The sequence below is a fragment of the Anser brachyrhynchus genome (genome assembly GCF_964034855.1).
Source record: "Anser brachyrhynchus genome assembly, chromosome: 10".
In the NCBI taxonomy this organism is placed as follows: Eukaryota; Metazoa; Chordata; class Aves; order Anseriformes; family Anatidae; genus Anser; species Anser brachyrhynchus.
Genome location: NC_137705.1, coordinates 12534880 through 12560325, shown reverse-complemented (window position 1 = coordinate 12560325; position 25446 = coordinate 12534880). Strand labels below are relative to the sequence as shown.

At 48.9% G+C, this 25446-nt stretch overlaps 1 protein-coding gene and 1 long non-coding RNA gene across 3 annotated transcripts; both read left to right on the top strand.

Moving 5' to 3' along the window:
* The first annotated feature begins 547 nt into the window (after nt 1-547).
* Nucleotides 548-21914, top strand: IP6K2 (inositol hexakisphosphate kinase 2). 2 transcript variants are annotated; one of them, XM_080606230.1, is made up of 6 exons: nt 548-687; nt 14809-15104; nt 17213-17435; nt 18143-18318; nt 19608-19783; nt 21130-21914. In XM_080606230.1, the coding sequence occupies exons 2-6, from the start codon at nt 14903-14905 to the stop codon at nt 21625-21627; spliced, it is 1275 nt and encodes a 424-aa protein (XP_080462356.1). In that variant the 5' UTR covers nt 548-687; nt 14809-14902; the 3' UTR covers nt 21628-21914. The 2 variants fall into 2 exon arrangements, with proteins under 2 accessions (XP_080462356.1, XP_080462357.1); XM_080606231.1 differs by lacking the exon at nt 548-687 and having other exon boundaries at nt 14682-15104.
* On the top strand, nt 15111-16916 carry LOC308200441. Its single transcript, XR_013955616.1, has 2 exons — nt 15111-15343; nt 16160-16916. It is a non-coding gene; the product is annotated as an uncharacterized lncRNA (long non-coding RNA).
* Nucleotides 21915-25446: the final 3532 nt, after the last annotated feature.

The following is a 25446-nucleotide window of genomic DNA, read 5'->3' as shown; positions in this document are numbered from 1 at the left end:
GCGTCACTAAGTTCATTGCCAGAGAGACTGTCGCTTAGTAATTTAAACCGCAGCAATCCCATTATTCAGCCTTTTTCCTTCCCAGCCCCGTGTTGTCACAGGCCCACCGGCGGGCCGGCACACAAGCCCTGACTGCTGCAGTGGCACCACGAGGTCCCTCAGGGTGAATTGAGGCAGGGTCGCCCCTATAAAACCTGTGTAACCCTACAGATGTTTAGGGTCAGATGTTTAGGGTGAGCCTAACACGCACAGCCCCATGGGCCTGTGTGGCCTCAGTACCGGGGCTCCTCCTTGATGGGGAGGCTGGGGAGCCACCGAGGGGGCATTATTTGAGTGTTTTTGGGCCACTAGTACTGATTTTGGACAACAACCCGGGGCAAGACCCCTGCCACCTCAGCGGGGCCCTGAGGGGGACAAGCTCCCCCCCTCAGGCGGCCTGAGGCGCCCCGCTCCCTCCCGCCCCGCTCCCCTAGCAACAGCGGCAGCTGGCGGCCGCCCAATCAGCGCGCGGCGGCGCGGGCCGAGCCAATGGCGAGGCGGGCCCGGAGGCGGGGCGTGGCCTCGGGCCGGGGTGGGGATGGGAACGGGAGGGGGGGAACGGGAGGGGGAGGCCGGCCCCGCGCCGCCATTTTGGCGTCTGAGAAACAAAAGAGGCGAAGCCGCCGCCGGCGCCGGCCCTGACAGCAGGTAATGGCCCGGCCGCCGCTCCGCGGCCCTCCGCCGGCTCCGTGCCCTCCTCAGCGTCCCGGGGGTGGGCTCTGAGGGGTGTGGGGGGGGCCCTCTCCCCACCAAGCTGCGCGCTGGGGTGCTCCGGGGGTGGGTGGTGGTGGCTGGGGTTGGCTGTGGGGTGAGGGTGGGATGGGGTGAGGGAGGGAGGGTGGGGTGAGTGGGATGGGATGGGATGGGATGGGATGGGATGGGATGTGTGGGATAGGATGGGATGGGGTGAGTGGGATGGGATGGGATGGGATGGGATGGGATGGGATGGGATGGGGGGTGCTGCCCCAGTGTCACCCTATTTGTGCCCTGCGACGAGCTTTCAGCCTTATTCTGCCTCATCCCACTTGGCCCTGCCTCGTATTGCCTTGTCCTGCCTCGTCCTGCATCGGTGCCCCCGCCGGTGCGGGGCTTCTGGCCCGTCTGTGGGAGGCCGCAGTGGTGTAGGTGTAGGTGTTAGCCTGCTTCGTGGAGTCGCCGAGGTCGGAAAACCCCTCCGACACGGTCTGGTGTTGGTTTGTGAGGTGTTGGCCCTGTGCGGGATGTGCTGCAGGTTTGGGGTCTGCTTCGTGAAATTGCGGAATGACAAAATAACGTGTTGGGGAGCGTTGCGTAACGGGATGTGCCGTTCAGCGACGCCGCCGCGCGAAGTCGGAAGCGCTCGGGGACGTCTCGCTACGTGCTGCCCCGAGCATCGCGGGCTGCTGCGGCATCCTGCTAACGCGGCTGGGGGCCCTCGGGTCCCCGACAAAAACACTTGGGGTTGGGGCTTTGGAAGTCGGCGTTCAGCTAAAGGAAATAAACGTTATCGTTGTTGATAGAATAACAGCCTCTTGGTAGCTACACCCTGATATGTCCTTGGCCTTAATTCCACTGTGAAAAGTACACATGTTGAACACAGATACCTTTCCTGATACAAGCTGGAACTTAATTGCCCTTACTTCTAGTCTGTCATCTTTTACTTTTTGGCGTGGTGCCTTATGTGTCCCATGGCTACTCAGATATTTAAAAAATGCATCCAGTGCGTGTGTGCTTCTTATCCTCATGGACATCTAAGGGGGCCCTTCTGTGCCAAATAATGAGGTCAGAATTTTAGTATTTATTTCTGAAACGTTTAAGCTAATGCGACTCTGAGTTAAGCTAATGCGGCTCTGAGTTCTTTTAACTTTTGAGTTAGATGCCATGGGATGTGTTATTGGTATTCAATGTGTGAAATTAAGTGGGAATATTACAGGTCAAATATGATCCTTGAGAATAAAAAGATCAGGATTATTTTGGCTTTTTAAATGTCTTGAAGAATTGGTATCCGTGCTCATGGCTTTGTTTATTAAAGATAAATGAACTATTTGTAACATTTAAAATTGCCTTTGAGTTGTTTTTGCATATTTTCAGGGCATATAATATCCTGGAGTGGAGACTGCTTTTATATATACATACATGAGCACACCAGTATGTGTGCTTTAAAATGGATTTGCCACCTAATGCTTACTTCCATTTGGGTTCTTCAGCATCTTCCAGACTGTTGTTGTAATTGGTAAATGTAGGGGGGGGAGAGGGAGAACAGGGGACAACAATTGAACTGCAAACATCCAGGAGTGTTTCTTCTCCTAAAATAGTCTCAGGTGACCAGAAGTGTAGCCTGGTTAAGCCTTGCAGAAGGATTTCAGGGAAGAACTGTAAGATGTTGGCAAGGATTATAGCCATTCATGTATACTTCTTCCTAAAAAATTAGGACCTTAAACGGAGCCAAGTAGCTTTTCATAAATTTAGATTCATTAATGTAATTGAAAAGCTCTTTTTCTCTCTTCTGCCTTTGCTGTTTATATCTGCCTGGAGTAATCTGTTAACTTGTCTGCAGTACTTTGGTTGTGCTAATAACATAAGATTTATGTCGCTATCTCTTCTTGAAGCAAGATAGATCAGAATGAGCATAACGATGTGGTACAGTAACGGGATGAAGCTGGAAATCTGGATAGTGGTCAGACATGTGAACGCGAGGCTGTATGCTCTGAAAAATTCCTTCCCTACCAGTTGCTTGCAAAGAATACTTCAGATTTGTCAGGCATGAGGTTTTGTAAAAGCAGGATGAGAAAAGATGTTAAAGAAAGAAACTCTCAGCCGCCTGTCAGTGGTTGGGCCCGCAGCCAGATCAGTGGTATGGTGACACTTTCTAATTGTCCTCTGATCAGCTGGGCGGTGAGAGAGGATGTTTTCGGGATGACTTTTTTCTTCTGAAGGTTGGGGAGAGTAGGCATGCCTTGTCATGAGGGAGAGTGCCTCAGTCTGTCAGCAGTGTTGCTGTGGTCACAAGTGTCTGCCTTGGCTTAGGGAAAGGTGGTGGCACAGCAGTGTATGGTGTCAGGCTGATGGTGAAAAACCTGCTGGTGATAGAGAGTCTGTGAAGAAATTTCACCTAAAGTGATAAATGGTAGTCACTCTGAATCTTTAAACACTCTGAATCTTTAAATCTTCACTGTCTAAGTTCAGGGAACTCAGGTAAAGGTTGGGAATTTGGGGCTGACTGGTATTAAATGTCACTTATTTTGTGATCTTCTTCTGGGGGCATTTGGAAATCAGGGGAGCCGGGTCAGGTGCGCCTCCAGGAAGGCAGGAGCGCTGCTGCAGGGCCAGGGAACGGAGCTGGTGCTTCCCTGAGCTCTGGAGCTGCTCCAGACCCACGGCATGCGGAGTAAGTGCCTCTGTGGTGTCCCTTTGATGCTGCCCTGCCTGGGGGAGCCGCGCTTCGCGTGGGAGAGACGTGGGGCAGCCGTGGCGAAGGCGGGGTTTTGGAGTGAGGTACGGTTTGATGTGGCTTGTGACGCCGAGCCAAGGTATAACTTCCTCCTTTTGAAGAAGTTCGTTGGTTTCCTTCATATTTCTGTACCAGTGTTTAAATGCAGAGCTGGTGTGATGGGTAGCAATGCCTTCCAAAGCTGAGGTGCTACATCAAAAGGTGGAAAGGGCAGAAACGGAGCCGCAGATAAAAATTTAGACTTGAACGCCCTCAGTACGTCAATATTTTTATATTCATCATGGGTCTTGTGCATCTGTTGGGCAAAGACTAGAGCCCCGGCACCAAGGCAGCCAGGTATTTTACACTGGCGTGGACAAACCTGCTGCCTCGCACCCGCTCCACGCACTGAGCGGCGGCTGAATGTGCTGACGCTCGGCTCGTCCCTGTTGGCAGGCGGCTGCGCGCGGTGCCTAGGCAACGCGGGTCCGGCTGAGCATCTCCGTGCCTCGCTCCCAGAGCTGAAAATTTTCCATTGCAGGGGAGAGGATTTTTCCTCTGTCTCTAATTCTTTTATCTGGCTTTCCGTCTTGCCCAAGGTTAATGTATCTTTGAAACGGTATAGGGATGGTTTTCAGGTATTAAGAGGCCACGCTATATGGTTTTAAGGTATAATTGTAGGTGGATATTTCTCTAGCTTTTCTTAGAAATGCCTCAGTACAATGTTATTTGGGGGCTTTTCATAATAACGATTTGGTTTCAAAATAATTCGTTTCTTCCCCTTTGCAAAAAGCTCGGTGACACAACATAATGAGCTGGAAGTAGCCAGAATATTTCTGTTCCTGCAAAGTCTGAATTTCTGCTGATGCAGTGGAAGCAAAATTGTTCAAATGAAGGTGTTTGCTGATGTTTAATCAAGTGTTTAGGAGCTTGGAATCCTCACTGGGTGTTTCATGCTGCCTCTTGACTTGTGTAGGACTAAGTCTTTGAGATCCTGAGCCTGCCTCTGAAAGCCAGGGTGTGTTGGAATAGGGCAGTGATAACCTTCATAATAGGTACAGAAAGTACTCCCGCTGTGCTGGCTGTCGGATTCTTAAATTATCTTTGATGACTCTGCACCCGGATTGCTGGTGCGGATGGAAGGTCTTTTCCTGGAGGCGGCTGGAGCCAGCAAGTGCCCGGTTTTGCATTGTTTTACTGGAAGAAGTCAAGGTTTGCTCATAAAATGACTTGGGTCTCTGAGAGTCCTGCTTGGTGAAGACAAGCTCTGTGCGTGTGCCGTGATGAACGGCTAGGAGGCAGTGCACGAGCTGGGGTTGGTTTGGAGCTGCGTACGTGCTGATCGGCCAATTAGTAGGCCCCACAGAAACAGTAATTACTGACTTCACACAGCAGCCTGTCAGTGGGACTGCGAGTCTTGGTCCCGGTGTTCTCATCCTGCTGTGCTGACACTGACGGAGCTGGAAGGAGCTGACGAGGTGGGGACGACTCGCGGAAACTGGCTGATGAGGCCCCAGGTTGTGGATGGGGCAGGCAGACCCAAGGGCAGCAGATACAGCTGTTGGGGCTGTCCTGCCTCGGAAGATCGCATTTGGAAGAAGGAAGCGTTTGGGGGCTTTATGCCAGAACAAGACCGGTATCACAAGTACCATCGGGTCCGCATTAGAACAGGCATAGCAGAAATGTTGATTTTCTTCCTGAGGCACAGATGGCTCTGACGGCAGTACCCAAATAGCAGCGCGGTGCTGTGATGCAGAAAACTTCAACAGTGCCTGAAACCCTATCAGGAATTGTGGGTGCTGCCTAATTTTATGCTCATTGAGGATGACAGCTTCCTTCTAACAATTGCTCTTTTGCTTTTCACATGTTTTTCCAGAAGAACGGCACATTATCTGTCTTGTGCTTCGGATATACGTTAAGAATGCGATGGCAAATTACCGCTTTAATCTGACGTCAGCCTACAGATGCTAATGTAGTACCTTGTCCTGAAGTGGAACTGCGGGCACGATAGGCATCATCTTGATGTCTCTGAGGTGTTAGCTCTTTCAGAAGGTTGGTTCCATTTAACTAGAGGTTTGAGGTTAAATTTGGTGGATGTGTTCGTACTGAAATAATTAGCTTTGTAACAGGGAATAGTACATGTAAGCAAACAATAAAAAATCGGGTTTAGCTCGATATAATTGGCCGGTTTTCTGGAGGGAAGCCTGTGAATATTAAACCAAAGGGAAAGTTCTAGATGAGGGAACAATGTGTTGGAGAATCACTTCAGAATTCATAGAATTAAGTAGTCTCCCAAGGATGGGGGGTAAATTGAATAAAGGCTGATTGAGGCACAGCGAGTTGAGTGGTGAGAGGAGGGCTGTCTGAGGCTCGTTCTATTGAAACAAAGCCTTTTACATATTTAACTGTAAATGCCTAATGGTGGTTTCTTGTGTTTAAGAGTGAATAATGATCTAACATCACCGCACAGTTTGATCTGAAAAAATAAAATGGTCTTTCATGAGCTTGATTTTTCCCTGACACATTTTTTTCAAACAGTAGGCTGTTTTTCAGAAACACAGAATTGGAAAGTGAGCACAGCATGGATGGTGGTGCAGTATTGCAGGGTTTTGAAGAAAAAATAGTTTTTTGGCAGTCATCCTGTCTGAGCCTTCCCTTTTTGGTTAGTGATGGTGTCTCTTTGAAGGCACTTGGGCAAGCCGTGCTTGCTCGTGCTCTAAAAACTTCCTGTAAAGCAGCAAAGGTCTTTGAGGGCATAAAAATTATCCTGGTTGTGTCCCAGTTAATGGACTAATAAAACTAGCTCATTTTTTGCATTATTGAGTGTATTTCAGCCTGCTGGGGCATGAGAGCGATGCAGCCAAGCTCCTGTGAAAGCTTCCTTTTACGGATTACTGAAACTGATAAGATTTTTGTCAAGTGTTTCTGTACCGCTGTTTGAGTATGTAAACTGTGCGAGATGAGGATGGATTAATTCTTTGACAGTAATTATTATGTGAGCCTGTAATTGGTCCCAAATGGTGTACTGGGAGATCACTGAAAGATGAAAAACGTAAATATTTTTTAAAAGAAACATTTTTTTTATGTTAGCAAGCATACTTGTACAAAAGGCCCTTGTCCCTTTTTATTGTGTAAATAAAATAATATTGTGGTTTTACTGTGCTGCACTGGAGTCATTCTTGTAAAACTCCTCTCCTGTCCTGACCTGCTCGTGTCCAATCTGTACTTCAGCAAGAAGCACAGTGAAATCACTCTTTTCTGTGTTCTGGAATTAAATTTCTGTAGTGCTTAGGCATCCTGGAAGGAGCTCATGTTCAAGGTCTTGGGACTGAATTTTATTTCATTATCCCTCTAACAAGCATGAAAGGGGAAAGAAGAGTGTGTAAAATTGCTGAGTCATGTATCATCTCCCTTTAGGTTGTGAGTCCAGGCTTTTAGTTGGTTAGAGATGTGTTTTCAGTAGCTTGAAGTGTTTTGAAACAAATGCAGTTTCAAAAGATCCGTTAAATGCATCTCGTGAACCTCAGCTGCTGGGGAGTGGAAACTCCATCTGTCATGAGCATCAGAAGTAACATCTCAAAGCCAACACTCGAGGAACCGTGGCTTGAACTGTGGATGAGCATTTCACGTCTGCTTACTGGCTCTGTCTGGGTTGTTTTTGACCAGTTTCTTCTACAACGGGTTGCTTTTTTGACTAGTTTCTCCAAAAAGGGACTAAACTTTGTTTGGAGTATGTCGGCCAAGAAGGCCAACAGCATCCTGGCCTGTATAAGAAGCAGTGTGGCCAGCAGGTCGAGGGAAGTGATTGTGCCCCTGTGCTCGGCTCTGGTGAGGCCGCACCTCGAGTACTGTGTTCAGTTTTGGGCCCCTCGCTACAGGAAGGACATGGACGTGCTCGGGCGAGTCCAGAGAAGGGCGACCAAGCTGGTGAGGGGTCTGGAGAACAAGTCTTACGAGGAGCGGCTGAGGGAGCTGGGCTTGTTCAGCCTGGAGAAGAGGGGGCTCAGGGGCGACCTTATCGCTCTCTACAGTTACCTTAAAGGAGGCTGTAAAGAGGTGGGGGTTGGTCTGTTCTCCTACGTGCCTGGTGACAGGACAAGGGGGAATGGGCGAAAGTTGCGACAGGGGAGGTTTAGGTTGGATGTTAGGAAGTACTTCTTTACTGAAAGGGTTATTAAGCATTGGAACGGGCTGCCCAGGGAGGTGGTGGAGTCACCATCCCTGGAGGTCTTTAAAAGACGTTTAGATGTAGAGCTTAGCGATATGGTTTAGTGGAGTACTTAGTGTTAGGTTGGAGGTTGGACTCGATGATCTTGAGGTCTCTTCCAACCTAGAAATCTGTGATACTGTGACGGTACAAATGAGTATGTGTATAATTAGGAGGCATGAAATAGGTAACTGTAGGTTGTTGGCGCTATTCTTCTTGTAGTTTATTTATAGATTATCATTGTTTGGCATGGCATTCCTGGAAATTTTGGCTCAAGGAGTTGGACTGGATTTGGACATGTAAGCTTGAGTTTAAGACCTTTGGAAGGGACTTGATAGCTGCACTTCAGAGCAATTCTCATTTAGGACAACTTGGTCACAGTTTCAAGGGCCAATCCTAAACGTGCCGTGTCCTTGGATGGAAGGGTTGGAAACACAGTTACCAGGCTGCCGACTTCATGGTAATGAGAAAGGTGTGGACATGAATTTATTTTAACTTCAGTGCTTGAATTTCGCTTTCTTTTGTGTCTTGAATAACACTTTCACATGTGCAGTCCATGCAATTTAGCTCTTGCTGTCATATTTTCAGAAGATTAAAGGCTGAGTGCTATTCTGGCTTCTCCATTACAAAGGGCAGTATTGTCTTTTTATAGCAACTGGTGTTTTTAGCCACTGGTGCCAGAATGCTGTTTTAAGATGGATCAGTTTCTAAATAGGAAGTTTAAGTAGCTTAGCTTTGGTGGTTCGGGTTTCTTAGTTTCCATGGCATTTTTACTTGGAAAAGAGGCTAGTTCTTAAATTACACAATCACTGGAAAAACTGCATGGGTCAGAATTGTGTGTTCTTTTCTGGCTGGGTATGCTTAGTAACCTGTAACTTGGCTTTATTTTAGTTCTAGGGAGATAAAATAGCTTTGAGGGGTAAATCTGGCATTTCTCTGCAGCTTTGCGTCTGTAGTTGTTAAGCTTGCAGATTACAAAGGGTGTAGGGAAAGCCAAAAGTGTTGCTTTTTGGTACTTTGTACTCTTTGTACTGAGCACCCAAAATCTGCGTTGAGGTTGGAGAAACTGCCTTCCCTGGCTGAGCGGCTGCCCTGTGTGCTCCTGGTAAGAAAAAGCCAGAAGCTCTTGGAGGCTGCCTTGGTTACTGCCTCGCTTTCTAAGACAAAATGTAGGGGAACTGGGCTCTCCTGGTGGTGTAGGGCTGGTTTAAGGTAGGGATGATGGTCCTGCGTGAGGCGCAGTGATGGAACATGATGCAAGTCAGGCTTTTGTGTTTGTTTTGTGAAGTTGTATCCAAAAGTCCTGCTGGTATCTGCTACAAGAGGTGGTCTGCAGCTGTGGGGTTACAGTTACAGGTGTGAATGACTCTTAACCTGTGGGGCAGTGGCTTTCTCCCATAGTAAATATTGCTGGGATTGGGTTATATTTAAAGGAAAAAAATAGAACTCTGTGTTAAGAGAGTAAAAGGAGATAAATAAAAATCAGCAATATTTTTACTAAAAAGTCCATTATACGCTGAAAATAGACTTCTTTCTGTACGTGTATCAGTACTGGAATGCTTCATCTTTCGTTTGTATGTTACAGGTGAAAGTGGTGTTGGCCAGGAAGGGCCCAGCGCTCTCCCTGCAGAAGGGGCTCTCTGTAAGAGGTGCTGGCTGTGGCAGCCAGTGCCGGGCTGCCCTTCCCTCCTTTCAGTGCGGGGGAAAAAGGTCGAGTGCCTCTAGTGTCACACACCTGACGATGTCCTCAGAGGAGCCTGGGGTATTTCAGGGGGTTCTCCTGCACATCCTAGTTGTTTTAAACACCCCTCAACTTCTTTGGTTTGTTTAGCACTAATTTCGAAGAGCTGTAAAACTGGTAAAGGCTTAAAAAACAGTGAAACTTTTTTAGAACTAACTGCTTCCAGCTGTGTTTTGCTTGTCATGTGCCAGTGATGGATGAGCTCTGGCACAGAGCACAGAATTTTCTTAAAAGCTACTGCCAGTGGGTGTGTTCCAGAATTTATTGCTACGTTCCTCCAATAGCCCAGCAGGAAAAGTGTACACAACTTGGAATGGGAGTGCCTGTAACTGTGCGCAGGAGGGCCGCTGCTGCGGCTTTAGTCTGTTGAGCTGGTGAGCAGGTACTTTCCACCTGACAATAAGTATGCGTTTTTGTTGGTGGGAGTCTTTTGTATGTCTGATGTTAAAAACAGGATTAGATTTCTACCTCAGTGGGCCAAGGCTGCTAGCTGGTTAGTTCTGTCACTTGCCCAGAAGGGCTTTGCAAGCTTGTTTTGTGTAAACTCCGTTCCAGGATTCATGAATAATTCTGGGTCCCTAGGTCCATCTGTTTTGTGGGATTTAGTAAAGGACTTCAAGGAATCTTTTTTTCCTTTGGTGAAGTTTTTTCATTGTCCTAAACTATATCAGTGTGTCACTGCAATTGCCACCCATTTGATAAGGGCAGATTAGAGGAAAACTTATCCTGTGTCAGCACTTCTAAGAAGCGGGTGGTTTCTTCTCCTGGCCTGCCCCAAGCACCTTACGTTCCCCAAGCAGGATTCGCTTTTTTGGATTTTTGTACGGGTGGCTTGCCGTGGGGCGGTGGGGATGAGCCCGTCATTGCAGCGCCTGACTCCCAGCGCCCTCGTGGCTTAGCAGCGAAGGCTAGAGCAGAAATATTTCTGCTTGGGGAATGAAGCACGCGGAGCCTCGGTGTGGAGGAGTCGATAGCTCACTCCTTTAAGTGTTCATGCTGAGTATTTTTACAAAGCCTCATGCTTGCTCATCTCTGAGTACGTGTCCTGGAGACAACTTAATTATCATTAGATTGATGAATTTGCTGCAGAGGAGCTTAAGTAACGTTGGTTTGCATAGAAACTTGTAGCTCAGCTTTTTTCTTAGTGGTCTCAGTAAGTGGTGTAGCGAGAGGCATCACAGCCGCTCGGCTTAACACCGCACTTAACAAAAAGACGTTTTTTTCCAATCTAGTCAGTCTTTAAAAGAGAGCTCAGTTGTGAAGTTTTCTGAAATACAGGGTGGAGTGTTGGGGGATATGCTATCCAAATTTGTTAAGGAACCTTGCAAAGACCTACAGCGTGCTGCTGCCGTCTGTCTTTGCTCCTGCATTTAGGGAAAACGAAATGAGAGAAGTAAAAAGCGCAGTGTGCTCGCCTGTCGGGTCTCCCCTTCCTGATTCTGTGGCTCTTCGCCCTGTGCTGGAAGCACTATTAAATCTGCTCTGCTCCACTTACGCTTCTGCTCTTTGGGGAAGGGCTTCTTGTTTACAGCAAAAAACGTTTTTGGAGACTTTACAGTGCGAGCACACGCGTGTAGTGAAGATGACCTTTTCCCTAAAAATCAGTTACCAGAATAGGTGATTGTTTTCTGGAAGCACGCAGAATGTGAGGCTGCTCTCAGCCGTGGCTTTTGGAAGCGTGTTACTCTGTGGGCTCAGCACTTCTACCCTAACGAGAAAAAAATGCTAGAAACTCTCTTTTACTGTTTAACCTTAATTACATTGTTGTTATTCAAGGTAGGAAAGGTTTCAAAAGCATTTTGTGGGGCTGTTTTTACCTTATTTAGAGGTATAATGATCCTGAAAGTTAGGAATCTAGTAAAACAGTTGTGATAAAAGAATGCGGAAGGTGTTTTTTTTTTCCTATCGAGAAACAGCCTATTGTACAGGGCTTGGTTCCTATTCTGTATGCAGTTTATTTCTATAGTTTTGTATTTCTGACACTGTGGTAAGGTAACTGACTGAGCACTGGAGGATTAGGGTATCCCCGTTCCTGTCTTAAGATCTCGTGGAGTAAAACACACCAGAGCAGCTTCTGTTCATGAGCCAAGCAGCAACCACAGCGAATGTTAGAAGCAGTTCTTCACTGGTGCTAGATGGGGCACGTGTACTAATAAAATAGTGCTGTGTGTTTCCATCACGATGAGCCACATGTTGAGCGAGAGCTTTGAGCCTGGGCCCATTTAACCAGTCTCATGGCTCTGATATCCCAGCGCTGGGTGCTCCGCGTTGTTGGGTTCACGTCCCTCACTGCTCGGGAGTGGAAGACTTGCAGCGCTGGTGGCGGAGCAGGAGAGGAGGCTGGCCTCCTGTGCTACAGGAGGACTTGTAGCACACCTGTAACTGCTGCAGTTAGGGATGTGGTAGGTTCTTGGTGTGCTTCTTGCTTCAGCTGTGAAGGGTCGTTCTCTCCGGTCGCTGTAATGACTTACCTCTGAGACCTGCGGTATAAGTCCAGATCTGTGCACAAAGCAGGTGTTGGGTTTCGCCAGCTTTCCGTAGCTCTTCGACACTGATGTTCGCATGTTCCTCCATCCCTTTTCAGCTGGCGTTCTGAGTATTCTTCAAGTTGAGCCGGCTTTCTCTTTGGCTGCTTCAGTGGCTCATGGATTTTCCTCTCTCCTGTTGCTGGCTGTGTGATTTTCTCTTTCCTCAGAACCACTTTGGCTCGGTAGGGTTATCACGTCGTGCAGCAGCTGTGCCGTGCAGGTAGCTGCTCCGCCAGCTTCCCCTTTGCACTGCCCGGTGAGCCGTGGGAAGGCAGGCAGAAAGCTTTGCCTTGTCTGTCGTGCTGCAAAGCTGACTTGGGTCTCTTGGGAGCTGCGGGTGGCCGCCTGATGTAAAAGTCTCTGCTGGGGGAGCCCGGTTCAAGCAGACTGGTTCGGAGGGCAGCTCTGCATCAGAAAGTCTGCTGTCGCAGGGGCTGGGGGAAGGGGGTTGTTTTTGCCAGCTTGTTGTGCAGGAAGGAGTCGCTGCCTAATTGAGAGCCATGCTCTCCAGAGGCTGCGTTCGTTAATGCAATTCCGTGTGGGACTGAGCGGAGAATCTGTAATGCCATGAAATACCTGCCAAAGGATGCCGTCACCTGAGATTAATTTTAGTTTTAAAACTCTGCAAAGATGAGTGCATTGTGGTGTTCTGTTGCTGGTCACTGTCATGCTAGGCTGAGAATAAGATGTCATTACACATCACTCTTGTTTTATAGATTGGGGTTTTTAACATCTTTTGCTGCTTACTGTGAGAATGACATTGCTCAAGCTATTGTTGTGTCTAGACAAGTTTGTTTGCCTCCTTCAAGTTACGTCAGGTTTTTCTTAAAATTCTCGACACTTGTGAAGGAATTGCACATCTGCTTTTTTTTTCTGATGTGTTTTTTGAACAAAAGACTCCATCAAAGGCACTTAGAAGCGTGTGGTGGTGGGGTAAAGGGCAGAGTACACCGAGCCTGAGTTTAGCGTCTGGGAAAAACGCTGAAAAACAGCTAGCCTGTGCGCTTTTTTCTCTGAAGAGCATTGAAAACAAGCTGGTTACAGAATCAGGTGATGTAGTACAAAAATCTGAAATACCACTTGAGAGTTGTGCTGTGTTTTTGGGAGACAAACCCAGCAGAGCTTGTTAATGCAGGCACGGTAAAGTTGTCTTTTCTGAGGCGAGTTCCCTCCTTCTCCTCGGTATTCCCGTTTGCCTTGTGGTCACGCCGACCAAGCGCTCTGTGTTTGACTTGTGGAGATGTTTCTAACATTTCTCGCAGCCTGCCTAAATATTGCGTAACGGCTATTTTTGTAATATCAGAACTATAAAAAACCCTCGCTTTGTGAGCCCTTGAATGAGAGGTTGCAGCGTGTGATGTGCTGCCAGGTCTGGGTCTTTCAGGAAAGTGAAGTGGTGCGAGCAGTCAGGGCTGTGCTCCGCGATCCCATCTGAGTGCGTGCGCGCTGTGGCGAGGGATGTTGTCCAGGGTGCTTGGGCACCTGTTAAAGAGAACTCCCTGAGCTGCTGCTAGTGAGCTCCCTGAAGATGCGCTGGGTAAACGAGGTGGTGCGTTGCCTGTGCCGGAGGTGCTTTTTGCCGGGCAGTGCTTCCTGCAGCAGCAGCCTGCGCAAGGCTCAGCTGCTCGGGCAGCTCTGATGCGCCGGGACCGGGGCTCTCCAGGTGGTAGAGGACAGGGGTGTTGCGAGCCGCTTTTGAACCACTGCAGGTGCCAGTCGGCATCGGTACCGCGGGGTAAGCAGGAAGGCGGCCTCAGGATCAGCAGCTTGTGAGGAGCGCCCCTTGCAGGGGTGATGTGCTGCGGTGCTGGTGCTGTTAGAGGCGCAGCCGTGCTGGTGTAAGGCTCCCCCAGCACGGGGTCTCGCTGCGTGCGCCTAGCCGTGCCTCCCTGCCTCGGCAGCACTGCTCTGGCTTTCGCTGGGAAATTCCAGGAGCGGTGTTGGCTCTAAGAGATCCCATTAAAACTCCTGAGTCCTAAAATCACTGCTGCGTTATGCAAGTACAGACGGGTGCGTAGCAGTTCTTTGGCAGCACGTGGCAGAGCCGTGCTGGGGAGCGGAGCAGCTCCCGAGGCATGTTTGGGGAGGTGGTGCCTTACCCAAGGTGAGCTTGGGGTGGGCTCCCGTGCGCGCAGAGGGGTCCTACCTGGCGGTGCTCGGTGCCGTGGGGGTCGGGCAGGGCCTGCCCCTCTCTGTGCTGGTGTGGGGCTTGGAGCCAAGCGGATTTGGCAGTGGCAGGTGTCCGGGGTGAGGCCGGGAGGCTTTCCCTGCCTGTTGGTTGGTGCTGAGGGGGGGTGAGGGTGCTCTGGGAGGAGCTGCAGGTGATGAAAAACACCAGGAAAGCAGCTGGGGAGGGGAGGCTTGCTGATTCAGTGCTGCTCTTGAGGGTCTTAAAAGCAAAGGGGGAGGAAAAAACCCAGCTAGGAGGTGCGTAGCGAGTAAGCCGGTATCGATCTGTTATCCGCGGGCGCGGGTAAACATTCCGGGAGCTGAGCTGGGCTGATCGATGAGGTTCTCCGATCAGGTGTTTACTTCCAGTAATACGGACGGGGCGGGCTGCAGGTGCTAGCGGTCCTCAGCTCTCCGAGGGGAGCGCCTGGGAGGCCGAGCAGAAGCAGAGCCGTGCCCGGGACGCCCGGCAGCCCGTGCGGGACCGCTCCTGTAACGCACCGCGGGGGGGGGGGGGGGGGAATGACCCCTGGCCCCGCCCACCGAGCCATGACCACGCCCCCCGGTTCGCTGGCCACGCCCCCCTCCGCTCGCCATTGGTCGGCGGGCGGTGGGCGGGGCTTGCCGTGGCGCCCTTCTGGCTGCTCCCCCGGCGCGGCCGCAGTGGGGCGGCGGCGTGCGGGGCTGAGCGGGCGCCCTGTGCTTGCCTCCGCAGCCGGCCGCGCTGGAGCCCGCGCCTCGGCCAGCCCCCTGGCTCCCCGCTGCCGCCTCCGCCGCCGTCCCCTGCCTCTGTCTAATGCGCTACAAGGATGAGCCCAGCGTTCGGAGCCATGGAAGTGGAGCACTATTCCAAGGGAGTCTTGCTCGAGCCCTTTGTCCACCAGGTCGGGGGGCACTCCTGCGTCCTCCGGTTTAACGACAAGACCATCTGCAAGCCCCTCATCCAGCGGGAGCACCAGTTCTACGAGACCCTCCCGACGGAAATGCGTAAATTCACTCCGCAGTACGAGGGTAAGTCGCCGACGCTTAGCGGGGCTGGGCGCTGTTTCCTCTAACTGCGAGCGTGCCGTGCTCTCTGTTGTCTCTGAAGTCTCTTCTACAGGAAGAGATTTTAGGGTTTTCTTTTCATGTATTTTGATGTTGTCTGAGGCAGGGTGGAAATGCTTGCCAAGTTGGCGTTTGGGCTGACTAACAGCATTAGAGTAGAGCAGCTCTGCTGGTGATAGCCCATATATCTCCCTTAGGCACAGGTAAGTAGCTAACAGCTTGTAAATGTTCTCAGTAATTTGCTGCTGCTTTTTTTGTGGATTCTTTTTTTTTTTGCCACTTGTTTAATGTCTGTTTACAGGGATTTAATAAGATTGGTTGCTGGTGTTTTATGTGAGCTTAGTTGTGGTCTCTCTTATTTTTGGATGTGTCCTCTCTCTCTCATTTTGATCACAATAAATACATGTCGGTAAAGTGTCTTGTTAACTATGTGCAGTGTTGTTTCTGCCATTAAGGAAATGAAAATTCATGGCATTGAGGTAGGCAAGGATCAAGTAGCCGTGATGAGGCTGAGTCAGATGTTATGTAGGAGTGGAAATTCCAGTTCTCCTAAGCGTTGCGCTAGTTAACAGAAATACTTCTCTTTCCCTTTGGTATTCCATCCACTGCTGCCTAGTGATTAATAAATAATGACCGAAGCATTTTTTGAACGGAGTTGCTTTTTAAAGCACACTGACTTGAACAGCTGTAAGGGTGACCGAGTTTTGCATACTGTTTGTAAAACTGGTGGAAGACTTCAGAGGAGATGTCGCAGAGTTATGCTCCCTGCGTGCTTACAGAGACGTTCTGGCACATCGTACTACACGTTCTGTTGGACTGGAAGAAAATGTGGTCATTGAATGATACTTTTCACAATGTAACAGAACAATTGTACCAGTGTGTGTGGCTTTTGGGGGAGTGTGGGGAGGGATAAGGGGCCTCACTCGGTCCTTCTCTGTTATTTTTTCCAGGATAAAGCCAAAGGCCATTTGCTGGCTGGTTTTCCCCATTTTTTCCTGTTGTCCTTTCCTTTGTGGCAGCAGGACTGTCAGAGCTTCTGTGCTCCCTGCCCCAGCTACTGTAGGTCTCAGAGCCGCCTGCCCAGCTCAGAAGTGCCACTCTCTCACCGAGACCTCTCCCCTCTGGCCTAGCGATGAGCTGCAAGAACTGTGCAGATTGATTGATTTGAGAATAAAGAGAGAGGACTGAAAAATAAAATTAAAAGACAATTCAGACAATCGTTATGGCTCCTTTGCTAAGTGTTGAAATGTGCTAATGTAGCACTAAGGGCATCTGTCAGAGCGCTCTGCTAAGACTCTTAAGACGCAGTGTAGTGCTCTAGAGACTCTTGAGAGGGAGTTTGAGAAGGAAGTGCTTTCAAGGTTCACCTTGTTTCTGTGTACCACAGTCAGATTTGTTCTGTATCGCATTCTGTTATTTATTTCACGAGACTGCTGCATTACCAGTATCAATAAAATATATTCCAAAACAGAGGAGAAAATGTATAATTAAACGTGGTGATTCTAAGGAGAAGCGTTTGGACTAGTTTCTGTTGTAATGCGATGTTTTCTTGTGTTGTTGCCCTGCTTGCAAGTCTTTCCTTTCCCCTGGGGTTCTGTTAACCAGATCTTGTTTGGATAAGTGCTCTTTGTTTTGCTGCCATGCAAAACTTGCAGCTTTTGTTGTTTTTTTGTGCAGGTCACTTCTCACTGCAAGATGTTAACACATGCTTTACATCTCACTTAGGGTCAGACCAGTCAGGTTTTTCAAATTAATAAAAGCTTTTATTAATTGAAATTGTCTCCTGTTATTATTTGGTTCTTAATTCTGCATCAGAGAGAGAAAAGAACTTTTTGTATCGTTGTCTTGTTAATGTGATGAATTGTCTTTTGTGGGGTGTCATTTTTGTCTAGGTCTTTTGATATTTGTTAGGTTGACAGATGAGGTTTGGCCTGTGGCGAGATAGAAACTAAGGACAAGGGTAAGAGAAACAAACCAAAAGTTGCTCTATTCTCAGTGTAACATTACGTGTTGTAAAGGGCTCGCTCCTCACTTCAGCAGTTCACAGCTTCTTATGTTCTGTCTCTCTTCAGGTGTGGTGTCAGTGAGCTTTGAAGAGGATGAAGATGGAAACTTGTGTCTAATAGCATATCCGTTAAATGGGGACCACGATAACTTGGAAAACTTAGATAATTCTGACTGTGAACCCAAAAGTAAGCTGTTGCGATGGACTAACAAAAAGACAATGTTGTTAGAAAACGAGAAGATATCTAAGGAGTGGGTACGACAGCACAGGAAAGAGGAAAAAATGAAAAGGTAGGTTTGCTAGGGAGAACTGGACTGCAAAGTGTTAAAGCAGAACGTTTTTTTCCTGCCAAACTGGGGTGTGATCTCCAGAACTCCAGAGAATTCTCCAGACCTCCAGCTTTCAGTTTCTTTTCACATTTTGTTTTTCCTGATCTCAGTGCAGTCAGGGTCAGTAGTGAAACTACTTTGTGCTCAGCCTGCTAGCATATTGAGTCCTTTTTGCTGTGATCAGTTGATAAGGGCTTTCCAGTGTTGGACAACATATATTACAAACAAACCACCACATTTCTGCTGTGCTGGAGGATCCTGCTTTGTCCCTGTTAGTGATGCATTCCCCCCACCCCACATTTACAATACTTGTGACCACTCTGAGCTGTGATGCATTGTGCTAAACCACTGTCCTTAGCAAAGGGTAGACCTTAGAGTATCGGTTATTTCTGCAGAAGTAGCTCAGATAAAGAATGTACAAATAGAATTACTAAATGTTCTGTAACATGACTCGGCTGTATGCTGGTCTGTACTAATGTGGAAGTAGCTTTACAAAGGTTGATACATTATTGATTTGGAAGTTGTCCAGACATACAGAAAGCAAAACAAAACTTAGGCTAGCTGTTGGTGAAGGTGAGCAAAACAGATCAAAAAGTTAAACCCACTGATGAACCTTTCGAGGAGCTTGTTTTGGAATTTGACTCTAATGTACTGCTTCTGTTTTCTAGTCACAAATTGGAAGAAGAATTTGAGTGGCTGAAGAAATCTGAAGTTTTATATTATACTGTAGAGAAAAAAGGAAATGTCAGTTCACAGTTTAAACACCATAATCCTTGGAGCATGAAATGTCACCAGCAACAGTTACAACGGATGAAGGAAAATGCAAAACATCGGAATCAATATAGTATCCTTTCCTGAAAAGACCTCATGACAATGGAATGAGAAGGGCTCTGCTTTTTATTTCTTGGACGTGGCAGATAAAAAACTCAGCACAGGCTTAACTGTAATCCAGAGAGACTCTGTGAAGCAGTCGTTTACTTGGTGACTTTGAAGGGATTGCCAGCTCCAAAACGCAGGCTTTTGTAGCATGTAGTAAAGTAGCTAGGCTAAGAAATCTAAATAACTTGATTTAAATCTACATACTGTGCATTAGTTAGTGGAAAGGCTTTATAGTATGCTGTGTTTGGGATCTTCCACAAAACCAGTTTATTAGCGTAAGCTTTCAAGGGAGAATAGGAATTCTGTAGCTTTTTTTTCATTGGCAAGAACCACGAATATTTGCGTTCAGTATTGGTGATCTTAAAAACAAACTTCCTCTTTGCTTTTCCAGCAACTTCTCAGTGTTGCTTTAAATATAAGGGATAGGATGTTCTGATGCAAGGAGTTGTCTGCTTCTAGGAGTCTCCTCATAGTGAGACTTTTTGATAAAGAGAAGTTGGATATAAACTGTCAGGATGGGAGTAAAGAAAAAAGTGACAAAGTGCAAAAGCTGAAGCCCACTTCTGGGCTCTGCAGCTGTAGGTAAACATCTCTCCCCTGTGCATTCTTGGGGGGTTATTGCTGTATGCAGGCTTGCATGCAACCAGTAAATCTTGCAAAAATATTAGTGTCTATTCACTTTCGTAAGCAAATTCCCCTATGTGAGGAGTTCTGGTGAATGAATTACCAGAACAACTCGGTGACTAAAACTGTTCAGATTGGTAGAAAGTACTTGATGGCTGTTATCACCTACAGTGAAGCCATGACGATTATTGAATTATCTAAGTACTAGTGTGTAACGTCTCTGAAACAGATAGCAAATGTTCTGAAGTATTATTGAACTTTGGCATTTCAGATGTGGAAATGCTTCGGCATTTTTTCAGTAGGAACTGAAGCACATGCAATCTTAATTTCCCACAAAAGAAGATAAGTCTTCTGCTAAGTAGGCAATACTTCATAATTCCAAGTCTGGCTTATCTGCCAGATCGTGTTTCTGTGTGACCTAGTTATATTTTTCCCACTTAATGTAGAAAATCGCTTGTCTTTTTTTAGAGACCATTGGAACTGGGAATAGATATCCACTATGATACCAAGTCTTACCTAAGTTTTGATAGGCTACTGTATACTTGGTGTGCTTAGAATGAAGATTGTGACACTAAAATCTGTCTGCAATAAGCTGCATTCTGTTGTGAGGGTTGTTCCTTAACTAGTCAGAATTCATTTTGCTGGAAAACCTGACATCTCGATATGAAGTACCATGCGTGTTGGACCTTAAAATGGGAACCCGACAGCACGGAGATGATGCATCAGAAGAGAAGAAGGCTAATCAGATTCGCAAATGTCAGCAGAGTACATCAGCTGTTATTGGAGTCCGAGTTTGTGGCATGCAGGTGAGAGGAATTACATGCAAGGGGACAAGCTTGCACCCGTTTCTCGTGGTGTTTTTTTGGCTTAGGTAGTAATCCTGTATGTTGCTGTCCTTGAGATGCTGTGCTTCATTCCCTTCCACCAGTTGAAGGTGGCAGCATCTGCAGGAGCAGCCTGTAGCACCTTGTGCATCCCGGTGATTGTGTTCTCTGAGCAAGGAAACAGACTCCTGCTCCATAACAGTAGCTGAAAAATGTGTAGTAAAATTATTGATGTGGTTAACATCTTAGGATAGCGTAAGAAACAATTGAAGGTCTGTTGGCACATGTGTTTTAAATAAAATGCGGAAATTTGCCAAAATATTAACTAGTAATTAGGTCCGTCTTGCAGACTTTGCAAAGCCATAGATCTTTCACTGCTTAAAGTGGAGTTGTTGTGAAGTGTTGACAAGAAGTGGATTAATAAGCATGATAGAACTATTGGTCAAACAAGATAGATGTGCGGACTTTCACCTGAGTTGTTTACTTGTTTCTGTATTCCTAGAGTGACAAGTGGGAAACAACTTGTTTGTTTTTGAGGCTTTTCCGAAGCCTCTCTCCTCCCATCCAGTAGATTCCAGGAATGCCAGCAGTGTTTGCTAGGACTTGTTCCACAGCATGACTCTTGGCATGCTTGGTGTTCAGCTCACTGTTTCAGTTCGGAGAAAAGCACAAGGCAGAAACAAAAGTGTGGGAGCTGCATTTCTGACTGCAGGGCTGGCTTGCCAGTTCGTTTTCCAGTTTAGACCTGTGGCGGAAAACAGAGGCACCTGCAATCCTTACGTGATGTAGATACTTTGGCATTAGCGAGCTGTGCGATATATAGAACGCTCTGCTATAGGAAGCAATCTGCCTGCAGGAGCAATTCTGACTTCTTTGAAATACAGAGGATTATGGGGCACACCTTGTCTTGTAAAGTGGTGGTTGCTGTCACTTAGAGCCCAGCATTCTGGGACTCGTGGTGTGCCTGTGAGCAGAGGCAGGTAACGAACTGAGTGAGTGGCTGTGGTACAAGCTGGAGCGTGACTTTGGAGATCTTGGCCCCAGCTTTCCTCATCTCACTTAACCTCCCCATTCTTACATTCCAAGTGGAAAAGCTCAAATCTAAACTGAAGGAATTTTCCACTTCCTCTGTGCCTCCAAGCTCCATAGACACGGCTGGATGTGTTGTTGCTAACAGTTTCTGTAACTACAAGAGCAGTTTTAAGAGCAGTACCTTGTCTTGCAAGAGCTTTGCATAGCATGTCTCCCACACCTTGTCCCCATGTCTTCGCAAAACTGTTGCCAACAATTTTAACTCTTCTTTTCTCTTGTCTCCTTGAAACATGCAGGTCTACCAGGCAGGCACTGGCCAGCTAATGTTCATGAATAAATACCATGGAAGAAAACTCTCAGTCCAAGGATTTAAAGAAGCACTTTACCAGTTCTTTCATAACGGCAAATACCTGCGCAGGGAACTCTTTGAATCTGTTATTAAAAAACTGACTGAACTGAAGTCTGTCCTGGAGAAACAGGAGTCTTACCGCTTCTATTCGAGCTCCTTGCTGATCATTTATGATGGGAAGGAAAGGCAGGAAGTTGCTGTTGACTCAGACCCAGAGGACTTGGAGGACCTTTCAGAGGAGTCTTCAGATGAGTCAGCAGGAGCATATGCCTACAAACCCACTGCTAGTACTGTTGATGTTCGCATGATAGACTTTGCCCACACAACCTGCAAGTACTATGGAGAAGATAGCGTGGTACATGAGGGCCAAGACACGGGTTATGTTTTTGGACTTCAGAATTTAATAGATATTATTAAAGAAATAAGAGACGAAAGTAGCGAATAAACAGTGTGAATGCACAGCGGTAGAAAGCACTATTGTGACTCTTCGTATTCCAAAATTATTGGCCACTTTCTGGTGGTAGGAACCTTTACAGGCTCTGCAGGGATGGTCCCATCAGAGTCAGACTTGTTCGGAGGGCATTTACTTACATTGGTGCTGGACCTAGCACTGGCAAAACTTGGTATCCTTATTTATTTTAACTTTCTTAAACATTCCATATTTGATTACTCAGATACCTCTGTTATCCCTGTGTGTATACGTTCCAATAAAATTCTTTTTGTTCATTGTAAGCGCTGCTTCTGTCATTGCTGCTGGCTGAGGAAGAGGTGAAATTCTGAGATCTTCCTGGGTGCGTAATGCAAAGGCAGCGTAAAACCAGCACGGCTCACCTGGCTCGTTACGCTGCGTGCAGAATAACATCACTTCTGGGCTTCCTCTCAAGAACGATGAGCAAGTCCAGTGGAGAGCTGCCAGCCTGGCCAGGGGCCGGAGCACCTGCCTTTGAGGAGAGGCCAAGGAACAGGGCCTCTGTAGGTCAGGGAAAGAAAGACAGCTCAGAGCAACCAAACACACAAAGGCTGGATGGAGACCTCCAGAGGTCTCCCAGCCAGAAAAAAAAAATGTGACTTTAAGTGAGAACTTGTCTTTTAAAATAGCCAACAAGCTGTTTCCAATTTCAGGACCTTGTAAACTGAATCCCCTGCTGTGTAACCCGTTTCTATATACATTTTCTTAATCTAGGCTGAGCCAAGACATACGTAAGAGACTCCTACAGGATTAGCTGTTACAGCAGCTCCCAGGGCAGGGCTGCAGAGCCTGAAAGTTACCCTAAGTAGCTTAAAATCTTACTCGGGACAAATAGGTGGGAAGAAGTGTCAAAAGGTGAGAAGACAGCGAATAACGGCACCAAAGATAAGAGTAACTCCACTTTTCCTTTTGGAAGAGGCCTGTTTGTTTATCTAGCCATTATTTATCTAGCCATTTTTTGCTGGCTGACTTCTCCCCTTGGGCAGCTTGCAAGTCATGGTGATAGCACAAATGGGAAGCGGGCTGTGAGGAGGGCGCAGGAGCACAGGAGTGCTGTTGCTTATTGCAGTTGTTCGGAATAAAGCAGCGAGGGCATGCAGAAATGAAGGGGTTGTGGAGTTGGGGTGGTGCTGGGGTGCTCTTCCCTGGCCCATCCTCTGCCCACAGGCATGCCAGGGCAGGGGGACACGGGGAAGGCTGCGGGTACCGGGGCGGGAGGTCGTCCTCCTGAGTCCCTGGGTACCCCTCAGTGTCTGGAGGGAGCATGTGATCGGCAGGGCGACAGCCAGGCTCTTGCTATCGGCTTCTCCCGTTCAAAGTCTGCTGGCTGTCCTGTGCTCTTTTGTACTTTTCTGAGAGGTTTTTTACCTTTACTCTTGCAACACGAGTTGGTGGTTGCTTTTCTTGTTTGTTCCATAGTACCTGTGCACAAACTGGTGTTGGTATTGAAGGGTTTTTTATGTTTTGCAGTCACCCCGCTGTTCTGTGGCCCCACTTGGAGGTGGGGGGATTCCCCAGGAGGCAGGTTTGTCCATCACTCCCTTGCCATTTTGTGCTTCGTGAGTCTCCGTGCTCAGCCCCGCTAAGCTGCTCCTGCCCTGAGCTGTGAAAATGCCCGGGGAGGGGGCTGGGGCCGTGGGCTCCGCGTGCTTTTGGGTTGCAAAACGCTTTGGGCAGCGATCAGCGAAACTCCCTGCCGTCCCTCCGCCCTGTGCCCCAGGTGTGAGTCAGTGCCGGGAACCAGGAGGGGGACTGGGAAGCAGGAGGAGGATTGCTTGAAGCAATGTGACGTTTACTTTCGGGTTCTGCCGCGCAGGCTGCGGTGCCCTCTGCTAACGAGCTAATGCCGAGCCTCCTGGCAGGCGCTGCAGTCACCCAGCGCCGCTGCGGAATATAAATAAGCCTGGCTGTGCAGATTCATCTGATACACGGTTTGACTTTGTAGTCTGAAATTAGCAGGGATAAAGTCCTCTAATGTACTTGTGTTACGTATGAACTCTGGAGGGAATTCATAAAATCCGATGAGAACAATCGCATTTGCTCTGATGCAAGCTGCCTCCTCAACAAGCCCTCTTTGTTCTGCTGCTCGCAGGCAGGGCTCTGCCCGGGGAGCGGCGTAACGGGGCTCCAGACTGCTCTGAGCCCCACAGTGCCCGCAGTTGGGGTGTGTGATGGCAATTATCCGGGTGCAATGGGTGCGTGAGAACAGGGGGAGATGGACCTCGCTTCTCCCTGCTTAAACCCTTTTGCCAGTCCTTTTGCTTGACAGAGAAGCAAAGACAGGGTCGGGGAGCGGGATGGGGAAAGCAGGGGCAGCTCTTCTTTTAGATGCTTTAAAAGGAGCAAGATCAAAATGTTGGGAGGAGGACGTCCCTCGCCTGCCCGTGATCTAAGCCCCTTCTCCTGCTGGCGCTTGGCCCAGCCCACGTCCTCCAGGGTTAGCGCGGGGGCGACCCAGACAGCGAGCGGCTCTGAATGGAACATTATCCTGCAAAGTTCAAGAGCGGGGCTGTTTTCCTTCCATGCTGCTCTGCACAAATTCCTCCGAGCGGTTCCTTGTGTTTGTGGAAAGCGAATTACGTAAAGCCGGGCCGCGGCAGCAGCAGGGCTCCTGCTGGCACCCCTGGGTGCGGGGCTCTCGGGGACTGTCCTGCCTTTCCCTGGGGCTGTGCACGCCCGGAGCGGACACTTGTCCTGCCTTGCTCCCTTGGGACCAGGGCGGCCGCCCTCTGCCCTGGAGCTGTGTATTTGTGCGAGGCTTTTCTTCCAATGCTCCTGTTTTTTTCCTGTTTTTCCAACATCAGCACAGGGCCGATGCTGGCAGGCAGCAGCAGGCTGACCTTGTGCTCTGGAGATGTCCCCTCGTGGCCGGAGGGACACCCACGTGTCACTGCAGGTACCAGGGAGGAAACCTAAAGCAGAGTAGCCCCCTTCCCGTGGCTGTAGAGCACAGAGAGCTCCAGACCGAGCACTGCCTTGGCCGAGGGTGATGCTGAGTGCACGTCCCTGCTCCCCTGACCCCTTCCTCGTGGCGCCGCTGGCTCCCCGGTGTCTGGTCTCCTCCCCAGCCGTTTCCTGATGCTCGGAGGAGACCCACCTTTTCCTGCCAGCCCTCCTGAGCACCCCGCCTTCCCTCCCGCTGCTGCCTGATGGCATTTTGAGGGGCCAAGCGAGGTGCAGCGCCTGGTCCGGGAGCCGGGCACCCGCCGCCCCGCTGCCTCCCCGCACGATGCTGCGCCGGGCTCACGGGGACCACTCATTACACAAATAGGTCACTTCTAGCCCAAAAATTGGGGCAGGAGGCGGCTGCTGGGAATCGCCGCGGGTCGGCTGGATGGAGATGAATCGCATTCCTGTGTCCGGAGCTGTGAACCGAGCCCCGCTTTGACGGCGGGGACCTGCCAGCAGCGTGTCCCTGGCACTCGTGGCCGGGGGGTCCCCAGGCTGTGGAGGAGGTCCCGCGGCGCAGGGCGGCCCCGTGCCGGGTGCTGCGGCTGGCAGGGCCGGGCTGCTTCCCCCGGCTGGGTCCCTGCCAGCAGGCAGCGCCAGGCAGCACGGAGCAAGGGCAAAATGTTTCCTCAGCGCTGCGATGCCCGCCCGAGCGTGCGTCCCCCCAGCCTGCAAAGTGCTGTGCCCCCGGCAAGGCGCAGGGCACGTCCCGCTGTGGTGTCTAACAGTGCCGGATTCAGGTTTATGTAACCGGGGCAATAAAACTGGTTTCGAGCCATTTCCACAAGACCATTAACTGGGAACAGAAACTGCTACCCTGCGGCAGAGCGAGGCGTCAGGCTGCAC